Genomic DNA, 14,423 nt, shown 5'->3' on the forward strand with positions numbered 1-14,423 from the left:
CCATTCAATATCCCATCTGTAGACCCCTGCCTTCATGTATCCTGCTCTCTTACATCCCACAGGCACATAAACTATGCTTCTTCAAGTCAGGATGTTATTCTGAATGCATTTTGTCAACCTCCACTTCGGATGGAAACTATTTTTTTAGTCAAGGCAAGTTTCCTAGAAAGACATGCCTATCGCTACACTCCATTGCTCTCACACATGTGAGGCATATGACAGAAGTTAGCAAAGGGAGAGCTCACAGGAGGAGGGAGCCACAGTATCACCTGCTGAACAGTGTATCCACTGCTGGGGCTCTAGGGAAGGTCTGCAGGTTGGAGTGTGGGATTTTGGCCACTAAGTACAAGCAGCACAAGGCAACCGATGAGAGGGTGGCGAACACTTTGTGGGCGACAGTCAGTAAATTTCATGGGCAGAACTGCCACTCCTCTTTGTCATACCCTCTTCAGGTGGAGCACCCACCTGAGCCTTCAGCTCTGGCCACAGCATCCAGCGTGAACAATAATACCCATGTGCAGCTCAATAAACTGAGGTCTTCGCGTGGAGTGAAACCACTCTGCAAACGCCCGTGACACGGAGAGCCCCGAGGTAAACAAGTTGGTTTTGCAGCCACAGCCCGAAGCCCAGCTGCCTTTGGTCCTTCCCGGCCGCGAGCAGAGCTCCTGGACCGCAGGACCCTTCTCCGCTCCGGCTCGGGCAGCTCCCCCGGCGATGCGATGCCCCTGTACAGTTCGAGGCGCTGCCGGTCCCCTCGCGGCTGCAGCCGGGGCGGCATCGGGCAGTGTCCAGCCGGGGACAGCACCGGGCAGTGTCCGGCCGGGGACAGCACCGGGCAGCGTCCAGCCGGGCCGGGGCGGTGCAGGGCAGCGTCCAGCCGGGCAGGCACTGGGCAGTGTCTGGATCAGAGCGGTGCCGGGCAGTGTCCGGCCGGGCCGGGCCGGCAGCGGGGCCAGCGCCATCGCTCCCCCGATCGCCCCCTCCCGGCCGGGGCGGTGCTGGGGCCGGGCGGGGGTCGCCGCTTTCCCTCCCGCCCGCCGAGCGCCCTCGCCCCCCCGCCCGGGCCGCTCTCCGCCTTCTGCCGGCCGTGCCAGGCAGCCTCTCTCTCGGCCTTCACTACCGGGTCAGGCGAGGCGGGAGCGGCGAAACAGCGCCCGCCTCGCTCCGGCACCGACACCGACACCCCTCCTCCTCCTCCCCGCGCCGCGGCCGTCCCCTCCCTCCCGCTGCCTCCCTCCCTCCTCCCTCCTCCCTCCTGCCAGTTTCTCTACAACTAGTGCATCCACGCGCAGGCAGGGTCCGGCCGCCGCGGCTGCCATGGATATCAGCTAAAGCCGGGAGCAGCGGGCACTGAGGCGCTCCCCGACGCAGCTCGCAGCCCGCGGGGCCGCCGGCCGGCACTGCCGCCCGCCCCGAGCCTGCCCGGAGGAGCGCGGCTGCCCCGGGGAGTGGGGGCAGAGAGGGAGGAGGGAAGAAGCACAAGACTGCAGGGAGGGAGTCGGGCAGAGCATCCCCACGGCAATGTCCAAGGGCTTGAAGAAAAAAAGCCACTGGACGAGCAGAGTCCACGAGATCGTGATCGTGAGGAACCCGGAGGGACAGCTGGGCTTCGAGCTGAAGGGGGGCGCCGAGAATGGGCAGTTCCCCTACCTGGGGGAAGTGAAGCCCGGCAAGGTGGCCTATGAGGGCGGCAGCAAGTTGGTGCCGGAGGAGCTGCTGCTGGAGGTGAACGAGACCCCCGTGGCCGGGCTCACCATCAGGGATGTGCTGGCCGTGATCAAGCACTGCAAGGACCCCATCCGCCTCAAGTGCGTCAAGCAAGGTAAGGCAGGCGTGGGCCCCCCTCTCTGCCCACCCCCTGGGGGCCGGGGCAGCTCTGGGGGAGCGGAGGGGGAGCAACTTTGTTGCTGCAGTTTGACTTTCCCCCTCCCCGGCGGAGCCGCCCCCTCCCCGGCGGCGGGGGGAGGATGCGAGCGGCGCTGCGCGGTACCCGCAGCCGGGCGAATTAAATGTGCGTCAGTGACAGAGCTTCGCCATGCCGGGGGGGCCGGGCGGGGGGCGGCGGCGGCACCCCCTGCAGCCCCGGTCTCACGGGGACGGGTGCCCCCCGACCCGACCCGACCCGCTCCGACCCACCGGCCCCGGTGCCCGCCGCCCCTCCGGTTGCCGCTGCCGCTGCCGGGGGCCGGAGCGGCGGCCGGGGCCGGCTGCGGAGCGGGGCTTGCCCTTGGCTTCGCCTCTCTCCGGGCGCCTTGGCGTGGGGTCAGGGGCTGCCGGCGCTCGCCGGGTCCCCGGTGGCGCCCAGGGTGGCTTTAGCATCTCCTAAGTGTCATTAGCGGAAAAGTCATTCATTTGATCCCCGGTGAAAACGATCGCTAATCCCAAGGAACGGGGAGCTCAGAGCAAGTGAGAGGACAGGCAGAAAGAAACTTTTGGGAGAGAACGGTATACTCTTGCCTCGCCTCTGGTTCGCTTATTTATTTTGAAGTACTGTAATAGGTTAATGCATTTCCAGGAAAGTCAGTAGAGAAGAGACGCCACAGATGCTGTTTACATGTTTGTTTCTGTCCTCTTTAAACTATGCTGAGTTGAGTTCTCTGCAGCTGAACGCTCGCGAGGAGGTTTCTGCTGCCCCAGCAGCCTTTCTGGAGCTCGGGAGCTGCTCTGGGAACCGAGTCTGTAGGTGCTCCATGGCCATGGGTGGTGCAGGGCTGTAGGCGTATCGCTGAAGTACGCATTCCAGCCGGGCAGTGAGCCCAGCCATTGAAAACTTGGGAATTTCTGCGGTGGGAAGTTTTTAGATACCGTACATCAGAGGCGCTTGTGCTCTGCAACTCTAGCCATCAGCCTGTGCTCAGAGGACACAGAGGAGAATCTCTCTGGCACTGGGTATAATTTGGCAATTTTACTTCCTCTTTGTAACTGACAGTTTATTGTTTAAAAGTATATTTTGCGATACTTCTGAATGCTTGAAGAATATGCTAATTATTAGTTTATCCAGACATGACAGAACCAGTAGAAAGAATCTGATTTCCACTCAGGCCTTCAGAATGTACTTTATTGTATATTCAGTTATCTCCATGAGGTCAAGCCTCTGTATACAGATATGATCTGGGACTTTTTTATTTGTCCTTTTAAGTAAGTTGTACAATATGCTGTAGATCATATCTTGACAGCCGGGCTATACAGGGAGACACAATAGTTCATGTGATAAGTGAAGATTAAAAATGAGTATAATGGATTCTGTCTTGCCAGTGTAGTGTCATCTCGGGGCACCTGAACTCCAGGAAAGCTGCTCTGTAAAGTCCTCTTTTTATTAATAATTTTAGTGTGGGTGGTCTTACTGTGATGGGATTCAAAAAGAAACAGCATTTGAAGTGTCAAGAAGATAAAGGTAGATTGTCTGTAAACCAATTTTAATTTTTTTTTCAGAAATCCTATAGATTCTTTACAGTAAGGCAAATATAAGGTTACTTTGAGTTGCTATGTGAAACATATGTCCTATCTCTTCACTGTTTTTATAACATTTCTCTTCAAGTCAAAGCAACCACTGGTGATTCATTAATGTGTGCACCCTTAATAAATTACCTGTCATACATGAATTAGGGACACTAGTCAGGCTTTTAGTCTGGGAATTACTGCAATCTTCTGCATGAGACATAAGGGATAAATTCTGAATTCTACCTAATTCTGTGTATCTGTACCCGTATCTCTATATATCTGAGAAGTTTCAGTTCAGTATGTTAACTCACCACAGTTTTAATGCAAGTTCTCTGTGTGTTTGGAAATGACAGCTCAGCATAGATTCTTGGACTGAGAAAGACTTCCTGGCTGGAATGATCTTTCATGTGCTCCAGCATCCTTTACGCCAAAGAGAGAGGCCTTCTGGATCCAACTTCCTATTTGAAAAAAAAAAGAAAGTCAGTGGTTTGTGCACTTTACTACCTGACTCCTCCTTTGAGTGTAAGCCAGTGAATCCCTGCGCCCTCATGCCAAAGCACAGGCAGCCACGTTACAGCAATATTACAATTCCCTGACAGTGCTCTGCAGCAGTGTGTAGGAGAGAAAAGGCTGAGCAATAAAATCTTTATATCTTTTTGTAACTTTTTTACTCCTTTTAATTGCAAAGCACCTTTAGGGTGCTGGAACAAGGTTAATGACTCCATTATCATTGTTTCCGCATAATTTATCAATGCTGTTTCTGTCAATTAGAATAGCATGACCTTGAATGCACCATGTGACTGTAGCTGCTTCTTCAGTGCTGCCTAGGAATGAAGTCAGAGAGAGAAATGTGGAGGTAGGACACGGCTATTTATAATGTGATCTTTAAGAGACTGTGAGTATTTCTCTTGTTTGAAAGTTTTGACAATTCAGCAGTGAAAATTTACTTGTAGATTAAATCAGGGAATGGCTAATTCAAGAATTAGCTATTTTAAAGCATAGAAGATGTGCTTTCATGATTTTTTCTTATGTTTGATTAAACACTCCCCTCTCTGAAATAATTAAATACTTCATAATTTTTTACATTACTAGATGAAATACTATTTTTGAAAAGTTGGATGGAATATTTCTATTTTGTGTTAGCTAAACATCTTGAGTTATAAAAACTCCAAACATATAATGTAGGAGTTGCTGCATATTATGAGGAGGAGTAAACTTCATGAGAAACTGATTTGCAGTTCCGTGATATAAATCCACATGAATTCTTCTAGGTATGACACTTGATAAATAAATAGGGTTTTAATGCAGGACATTGTGCCTGGGTTTGCATGAAGAGAAAAGACCATAAGAATCATTGTTATTGTTATTATTTAGTCTAATTGTAAGAGTTCACAAAGAAATATTCCATGGAGACTATTTCCTCTTGGGGTTTCTTTTGTTAGTTTTTTTTTTTTATCTTGCGAGCCACTTGTTGTGCTACTGTTGGCAGAATCACAGAGAATCTCTGGAAACACATGGGATGAAATCTTGGCCCAGATGAATTCTAAGGCAAAGCTGTCCTTGACATCAGATAAAGAATGGGTTTCCTCTGCAAAACCCCATGCTTTTTTGAATATATATCCTTCCAATGAGAGAATTGTATACAGCAGTTATATTAGTTGGGCGTACTGCAAATGTGCAGTTTGACTTTCTGCTCCTTTGGGTGAGGATAAGAGCCTTTTACTGTTTCTTAAAGAAATACTTCTGAATTTCAGATGTGTTTGTTTTCACATGCAGAACAGTTTGGATTAAGTGCTGTCTTCTTCCCACACATGTACAGATGCGTAGTTGTAAAAGTAGCAGTGTGTTAAGGGAAGGCATCTTAATTTGGATAAGTAATCACATGGGGAAGAGTCATACAGGGAGCAGTGTTGCCTCCAGTTCCACTGTCTGTTCACTGCTGTCTCAGATCCATGGTGATTCCCAGCAGTGGCTGACACAGGTCTGTGCTGTGCACACTCACTCCTTGAAGGGCTGCACGAACAGCCCGCTTGGCTGTACTGCATAAACCAGGATCTTTATTCTGCACATAGAGTTATAAACTTCCACAGGTGCCCTCAGCAGAATCCCAGTGAAGAGTCCGAAAACATGGATTTCAGAACTCAGGAGCATTGCAGCAGATTTTGTCCTGGAGGTCCTGCCTGATGCATCTCTTTCTCATGGAAAGTGGTTTGGCTGTATTAAGTAACCAGGTGATCTGACCAACTGAGCAATTTAATTTATTTTTAGAAGTATTTAGTGGTATGGCTATTTGAAATATGAATAAAACAGACACTTTCTATGGATACTTTCTAATGGCTTTTATCTGACTCTAAGTAGTCAGACTTCAAGTGTCAACCCCTTTAGCTCCTTATGCAAAAAAGGCATTTAGTACACATAATGTAAGGAAGAACTAAAGTTTAATTTTTTCAATTCAATCATTTGCTTAATAGTAAGCATATGCTAGAATGTTTTGCTGACCATAGATGTACTTGGGCATATTTGCAAGTGCTTTCCCAGTCAGGAAAAGGTTTGGACCCTCATTAGGATGGACACAAGAGCAGCCAAGTTTGGGCAGACTGCATCCTCTACATCCTATTCCTGGTGGCTGTGACTGTGGCTGCCAAGCAAAGACTAAAAGGACACAGGATGGTACTGTCCCAACACCCACTGATTAGTGGCTAAGGGGTTTAGTAGTCTTGTAGTGTTTTTTTTCTTAAAGGGTTCATTCATAAACTTTGCAATTAAAACCTGGCTTAACTTTTAATTTTTTTAAAAAAGTCTGTGGCAGGCCTTTTGACAGCAAAATGCAAGAATGTCGTGATCTTCCAAAGTTTTGGCTGCATGTGTAAACATGTTAGCTAGTAAAAATATTAGTATTTTACTGCAGACTTTTTTAATACATGTATTCCTATGTATAGTTATGTTTTTAAAAATTTTTTCTGGTTATTTAAGGTCATAAATAATTATCTTCCACATTCATTAAAACACTCTGTGCATATATATAGTCTTTTGATGATCTTTTATTCCTGGATATATGCTATGTACTATATACTATACTCCAAGATGGGAATGTTGGATATAGTTATCTTCACAAGAACAGTATTTTGATTTGCATGATTTTCCAGAATAAAAAAATCACAGCGGTCTTTCAAAAAACCAGACCCAAAGAACCCTGAAAACCTATGTGGTTTACTTTTTTCTATGACTTTTGCATAGACAATATTTAAAAATAAACTTACTCCTTTTCCATAATTTGTGCTCCTTAGGATTTTATTAGGTCCTGAAATTAAATTCAGAGTTATTTTTTACCATTACTTTATGTTATTCTTATGCTTGTCCATCTTAATTTAAAGACCATTGAAACTGACTTCTGACTCATGTAGCTTGTGATTTATTCTTCAGCTCCTCCAGAGAGCTTGTGATGTTTCATGTCAGGGACTCTGTGTTCACTGGCAGTAGAATTATAATCATCAGTCTTTTTCCTTCCCTGAGAATTACAAATGTGCCATTAAAGGATGGGGCCATGACTTTGTTAGTGCATCATTTCCTTGAAGAAATTAAATAATTGAGAGTGCTCTGCTTAGTTCTGTTTAGTCACATAAGGTAAAGTTAATTTTACAGTAAGACTTGTACATCTGTTGATACTGTTGACATCAAAGGAAAGTACTGGTGTGAGGGGGTAGAATTGTGTCTGACTTCCTTTATGCATCCTATATCCTCACCTGCATTAATTCAGCATTTCATGAAAGATATGGATTCTGAGCTTTTGCTTTCAGTGTTCTTGATCTTCTCCTTGCTCTTTATAGATGAGGAGCTCCTTTCATCACATGAAAGATTCTGTAAATTATTCATCTACATATTTTGTATACAAGAAGTGGTGTATACATGGAAAAAGTACTCCTTCAAAAGGGACTTATGGAAGGAGGTGGTCACAACTATGATTTAGAAAGAGTGATGGAAAGTGCTGCAGTAATTATAGAAGCAGATGTTTCTTGTTCTTCTCTTCCTTATGGTGCTATAAACAAATAAAAAAGTAAAGGTTTTTTTTTTTTACTGGGGAGCATCAAGGCAAAGTTCAAAGAACATAGTGATATTTTTACTGTGTTAACATTCTTGAACTATTTTTTTTTTGCTTATGTATCTAGGTGTTTATAAATGTAACAATATACATAAAAATTTGTACACTCTTTGGGTCTTTGAGACTGGTAGAAATTTTCATCTTTAGGCTGAGATAGTGTAAGTATTTGTACAGTATTGCTATGTAAGTATTGCTACAGTACTACTCTAGAATATTTTTCATTCATGTATTGGTGCAAATATATATGACAGTTACAGCAAACCCATGCACTCAGGTGGCCAAGCAATGTACAGAATGTCACAGGATTCTGCACTAGGAAATAAAATAATCATCAACTTTAGAATAAGACTGACTAGATGCCTATCCATGTAGGTGCAGTCTAGAGACCAGAGTTGGAAGGTATTGATTTTTAGTGGCAAAGTGCCTGTCATTGGGCTTTGTTGCTGAATGCCATTGCAATGCTGGCCTTAACTGAATTCTCTAAAACCACAGGGGCTGTGATCCCAACAGCATCTCTTCAGCACACCCAATTTGTTACAAATCTGCTTTTCAACCTCATAAAAATCCATCCAGTAAGAAGGTGACACAGCTTTCTGGCCATTTGTTTAGATTTCTAACTGTAGGCTGAAACTACCCAATGAAAAGTGGAATGGTGGGCAGAAGCAAGAGAAAAGAAAGATACTTAAGAGCTTTAACAAAAATTATTTAGCATTCCTAAACTGGACAAAAATCCTCATTGGTAAATGATAATCTCAAAACCAGTACTTTTGGTTTGAATGTTATTTTAATGTTAACCTAAAATCTCTCATTTATTCAAACCTGCCATCCACAATTTGGAGACTTCACTAGAAGTTGAGCTGAAAGAAAGCTCTTGTTTGTGTGTATCTGCCATGTTTTTATCCTCTTTACATTATTCTTGAACTCCTAGTCAGTACCTTCAAATGGCTAGAATCCAGAAAGCTTAATCAAAAGGTAGCTTGCTGTCAACACAGCACTACCAGGTGTCTTCTCATTCATACACCTATTATGATTAGTAATATATGAATAATGCTGTTTTGCTCTGCTTATCAGCTTCAGACGTTTCTCCTGGGTGCCTTTGATTATTTCCACAGTGCATGAATTTGAGATGAAGGAAAGTGAGACAAGGAACAAAATGGAGAAAGTAAAATTGTGTGAAAGTTCTAGGAAAAAAATTTAGAGATTATTAAAGTACATTACTTGGTTTTAGAATTTATGTGTTCTGTTATATTCAAGAGAGTGTACGACACTGTGCCTCCAGCACAGGAGAAATCAGCACAGGGAACATGTGTTTCCTAAGTCTGTCTTAGTTTCTCAAAACATGATGAAATCATAGAATCATTTAGTTTGGAAAAGACCTTTAAGATCATTGACTCCAAGTGTTAACCCAGCACTGCCAAGTCCATCATTAAACTGTAACCCCAAGTGCCACATCTCCAGGGTTGGGTGGGCAACCGCTTCCCTGGGAAGCTTTTTCTGATGTTTGACGATGTTTTCAGAGAAGAAAATTTTCCTAATATCCAATCTAAACCTCCCTTGTGCAACTTGAGGCCATTTCTCAATGGCCTTGTCCTATTATTTGTTACTTGGGAGAAGAGGCTGACCCCCACCCAGCTACATCTCCTTTTGGGCAGATGTAGAGAGTGATAAGGTCTCCCCTCTTTTTCTCCAGGCAAAACACCCCTGCTCACTCAGCCACTCGTCATCAGACCAGTGCTCCAGACCCTTCCCTCTGTTGCCCTTCTCTGGACATGCTCCAGCACCTCAATGTCTCTCTTGTAATGAGTGGCCCAGAATTGAAAACACAAGATTGTTGATGAAGGTACTGAGCAGGCCTGGCCCAAATGGTGAGCCCTGAGGAACCCCACTGGTGCCTGCCCACCAGCAGGAGGTAGCTTCATTCCCCCCACTCTCTAGGCCTACCATCCAATCAGTTTTATAGGCAGCAAATGGTGCACCAGTCAAAGCTATGACCAGCTGGTTTCTCCAGAAGAATGCTGGTGTAAAGCTGTCCCTCTAAAACATGCACAATTAACTCATTCCAAAGGAAAAATTAGCATTCCTGCTTCTTCAGATGAAAGCATGAGTTATTGTTAACACGTCTGTGTTTCTGTCCCAAGTTCTCATGAAAGTAGGGTGAAGCAATGCTGCTGCCTGAGAGGCAGGGGAGAAATACATATTTATGTAGGATGACTTTCCTACGTGAGTGATGTTCCTAAAAAAAAAAAGAGATTTACCAGATAGTGTTTCATTATGAAAAGAACTGCATGGAAAGGCAGCACCTCAGCATCCCTGGCTCTATTTCTGCATCCTTCTTTGATGCCACACAGTCGTGGTGTCATGGCCATAAACACTACGTAGTGGCAGTGCAGGACCATAAACACTAAATCATTACTGTGCCTTTCTTTTCAGGCCTCTGACCTTGGGAAGCAAGGGCAACAGTCCAGGTATTCAACACCACGTGAAAATGGAATTAAAATACTCAATGTGCTTGTGTTTTATGGTTTTCAGACAAGACAAACTGGCTGTCTGCTGCCACATCCATAGATGAAATAATGCTTTTCTATATACATTTCTAGATAATATTTTTGTTATTTTCTTGAGTCATCCTTGGTTCAGATCAGTGTACTTCAGGGAGGCCCCCCATACATTTCAAACCACGGAGCCCTATCTGCCACCAACATTCTCCTTTCTTGCCTGCTCCAAGCCTTTTGTGCTAGTGAAGCACGTGGCTGTGTCCCTGGAATTCATCTTGAACCTTTCAGGTAGCACATCTTTCAGGTCTGGTATTAGCACTAACTACTTTATTCTGCCAGAAAGATATTTTTACCCTCTGTGCTTGAGTTCACTTCAGAAAGCATGCAGAAACTTGTTCTGACGCAGAATTCTGGCACTCCAGATCATGCCTGTTCTAATGGGAGAAAGCCTGGTGTAACAATCTCCCATTGTGCCTGGTCTGGGAGATAGGTGACAACATATGCCAGTCCCTACAGCCAGTGATGGCAGCCATTTCATTGACTTATCCAGAATTATTAAATTGTCCATGGTGTTCCCAGATTACTACACTGGGGGCCAGGCCTTTCCGTTGACAGTCTGTTAGGTCAGACACTGAGGACAGAATTGAGGTCACTCACTCACTCTCTGCAGAGTCACAGTGTGTTTGTTTTTAAAAATGCTGAAGAAATATTGTGTCCTCATTATGCAGGTAAAAAAGGGAAAAAAGCCCTAGAAACAGACTTCATCATTATGAGTAGTGCTCTTAGAGTCACTGTATGTAGCAGTACAATGGAAACAGTGGTAGAGTATAATGAGCAAAATTTTCTACACTATACTAGCAAGTACATTGTGTAGCTGTATTAATGTGACAGTATTCCAGAGTGGAAATCCTTCCTACAAACAGGTACAAATTGTATTTTATTACTTATCTATTTATTGATACCTTTGTATCTCACGTTGTCCTTGCATTTCTCAAAATGAAATGTGCGAAATGATTTTTTAAATTGCACATTTTAAAGTTCTTTTTGTAATTAAAGAAAAAAAGTCTTCCATCTTTGTTTCCATCATGACAGTCATGAATTAATCTGCATAATTCTCATAAAATATTGCCATTTCATAAAACAACACCTAACCTGTCCTACAGGAGCTGAAGGGAAAAAAAAAATGGGGCATCAGTCTCATTCCAGGACATCCATTTCACATGTAAGTTCTTATTACACACACCATTCCTTTTTCTACTTAAACTTAGACTGAAAAGTGATGAACAGTCCTATTTGTACCCCAAATGAGTTATGCTGAATAGTTTCTATCATGTTACATTCTCACAGCTGATTCTTTAACTAGTATGAAATGGAATGGCTGTGTTCATTTCTGTTATTGCCTTACTAAGTCCTTTGTACTAAATCTGCATTAATAAATGTCACATAAGCCTCTCACATGCTTCCAAAATGGTATGTTAGTATAAACAAGTATTAATCCCATTATATTTTAATTCTCTGGTCTTGGTTTTTTTATAGGAACAGCAGTTTGTATTTCCAAGTGTTGCAGGGTCCTGTTGCTAGCTTAAAAAGCTAAAAGATCATGCAGGTGCTCCTATCATGGAGTTGAAATCCTTGTGAAGTGGGAAAGGGAGCAGCTGCTGAACTCTTGTATCAGACTGATGGAGGAACTGAACACTTCTTCAGATTAAACTATTGAGTGCTTTGCTTAGGTAAAGTGTAATTTAAATAACCCCCCAAATTCCCTGTTCAGCCACTGCACTACTCATTTGGAAAACCCTCCTTGAAGCTCAGGCCCTCTGGGATGCCTATTCTGCACTTGGTGGTATTAAGTGTTTTGCTCTGACTCCTCTTCAGTTTATATATATACATGTACATATATATATAGTAATCATATAGTCATTATTTTTACTGGTATTTCTGATTTCTCTTTCCACGTGGGTTTGTTATATCTGGCTGTTGTCTCACGCATGAAATCCGAACTCGTGGTGAGAGAAACTGCCTTTTTGTTGTAGCAACTAGCATGGCAATTTCAAGTTGAGAGTCTCTCGTTTCTATGGCAATGTAAGGAAGTATTCACATTAAATTCAGAGTCTAACATAATAAATTTCTTGGAATTAGTTGCTGGAAATACTCTGTATCATTTTAACATAGGATCTGTATCTCTAATTGATCATAATTCAGTCTTGGTGATAGAAGCTTTAAAGTGGATAAAAGCTGAGGAATATTTTTGGATTTAAGAGAATATAGTGGTTATTACTAATGTGGAGCTTCTATTATTAGTAGTGCTGGTCTGTTGTCTCATGGTTTTCTATTATAGCTACTGCTAATGCAACCTATTAAAAAATCTTTGTTATACTGTGTACAGAGAATATTTTTCCTGAAGAATTTGGTTTTTCATTTTATCTACTTGATTACAGATGTGGAAGAACATTTCTGCCCTGTAAACTTCTAGAAGAATTACTGGAATTTCAGACAAGCCAGTAAAAAGAGCTTTTTCTACGCTCACTCTATTTGGTCATTTTCCAGTAAAAACAGCATTAAAGATTTCAGAAAAAGAATCCATTACAGTACTGGAGGTTTTGTTAAGAAAATAAAGTAAAATCAAGATGTTGTGTTTGCTTAATTCAAATTGAAAGTTGGTAATTTAAATATCAATTAAAAGGTCTTCTGGATTCATATTTATATTGAGTTTTTATGTTAAGCCTGTAATACTTATGTACTGAAATAGTCTTCAGAACAGATGCACCCACAAAACTTATATATGCCACTTTTACATATGTGTGAAATATTGTATGGGTTTGTGTACAGTTCATCTGACTTGCAGAAGTGTAACAGCTGCTTTGCCTTGATAGGGACTCATGTCTGTGCCTGTGCTTCAAGGGTAGTGAAATTAATGTTTCTGAGTGTAAAAGTCAAAAAGCTGAAGGTTTGGTTTTGGCTTTTTTTTTTTTTTTGCATATGTGAGAAAGATCCTCCTGCATGTGACTAGAGCAGTACCAGTTCTAGAAAAGTAGTAAATCCAATTAGTATTGTTTTGGATCAATATTAAGAAGATTTCTGGTAAGTAGTAAACAACTTTCTCACCAGTTGCTGTAGGAACAGGTTGCATGAGCTGCAGAATTCCTCCCTCTCTGTCTGTGCACTGCTGGCTAGCTAGTGAGGATGCTGCTGCTGAAAAAGAGGTTTGCAGCTGGGACATTAAACCAAAAGTCTTCACTTGTATCCCTTTAGATGCTAATATTGGCCTTGTTATTAGATTATCTGAGTAGCTTCCAGATTCTAAAAGTCATTTACAAAAAAACTTATTCAGAGTTCCCAGACAGGGAGTTACTCTTGATGTCCTCAGCTACCTCAGTGAATTTCAGTGTGAGGAGGGAAGCTGGGGCTGTGTAAAACTTCTTCTCTCTTTGGTCTCCTGACCGAGAGTATGAGATGGAGTTCTTAGAAACCCCTTGGAAATTACTGAGTTTCACAATCACAATGATTTTTGTCATTTGTACTGTTTTTTTATGGTTTTGTTCATTTTTCATTTTTTTAAAATGAAATTCATTTCATTATTAAAGCCTGCCTAGGTTTTAAGGAAGAAAGGATCTTTCTAAATGTGTATGGTTTGCCCATACAACTGGTACTGTATTTCTCTAATATAATTGCTTAGTTTTTTCCTTTTATTCTTTAAAAATTTAATCTCTTACAACATAAATATTGTTATTAGCCTATCAAGCCAACTGAAACTAGATCCCATGGTGACAGGTACTACAGGCTGGCAGGGAAAAACACTTGCTGCCCCAAAGGGTTTATAAAGGCAAATTAGACACAGAGGATAGGTAGGAATAGAAAGAACTGCACAGCGGTGAAATGACTTGCCAAAAATCTCAGCTCAATCAATAACAGAGTGGAGAACACTGCAATGTAATTTAGAAGTCTGTGCAAGCAGTACTGCATCCAAGTAAAGGCACACAAACCACACAAAATCCTCTCTCCTGTTCAATGAGGATTTCTATTGATGGTTTGAGTAAAACATTTTTGTAGGTATTTATTTTTATATTTTACATGACAAATCCTATGTAAAGCTTTTTTAATAACAAAGAAGCACAAACATACAGAGGTATCTGCAGATGAGAAAGTGTGATGAAGTGTTTTCTCCTAAAATGAAATGCGTTTCAGAAATATATTGGAAGTGGTAAGGAAATCAAAGTTATATACATTTATATATTTTAATGAGATATTTATGTTCATTTACACGGCTAATTGGACAACTAGCTACATCAGTCACACTGGATAAGATATTTATTAAAAGTCCTTTGGCTTGTTAATGCCACTGTTTGACAAGTAACAAATTATAAGTAATTTGTGCGGGGTTTCTTGTG

At 42.6% G+C, this 14,423-nt stretch overlaps 1 protein-coding gene across 10 annotated transcripts in view; it reads left to right on the plus strand.

Annotated features, from left to right (window-relative positions):
- Nucleotides 1-1,254: 1,254 nt before the first annotated feature.
- MAGI2 (membrane associated guanylate kinase, WW and PDZ domain containing 2) overlaps nucleotides 1,255-14,423 on the plus strand; it is a 698,553-nt gene continuing 685,384 nt past the window's right edge. For 6 of the 10 annotated variants that reach the window (XM_064421912.1, XM_064421913.1, XM_064421904.1 and 3 more), the window contains exon 1: nucleotides 1,256-1,822. In XM_064421912.1, the coding sequence (XP_064277982.1) occupies nucleotides 1,522-1,822 (301 nt within the window). In that variant the 5' untranslated portion in view covers nucleotides 1,256-1,521. Of the gene's footprint in view, nucleotides 1,823-14,423 lie in introns of all 10 variants that reach the window. The other 4 variants (XM_064421909.1, XM_064421908.1, XM_064421910.1 and 1 more) reach the window with 2 other exon arrangements.

This window comes from Passer domesticus, chromosome 5 (genome assembly GCF_036417665.1).
Source record: "Passer domesticus isolate bPasDom1 chromosome 5, bPasDom1.hap1, whole genome shotgun sequence".
Lineage (NCBI taxonomy): Eukaryota > Metazoa > Chordata > Aves > Passeriformes > Passeridae > Passer > Passer domesticus.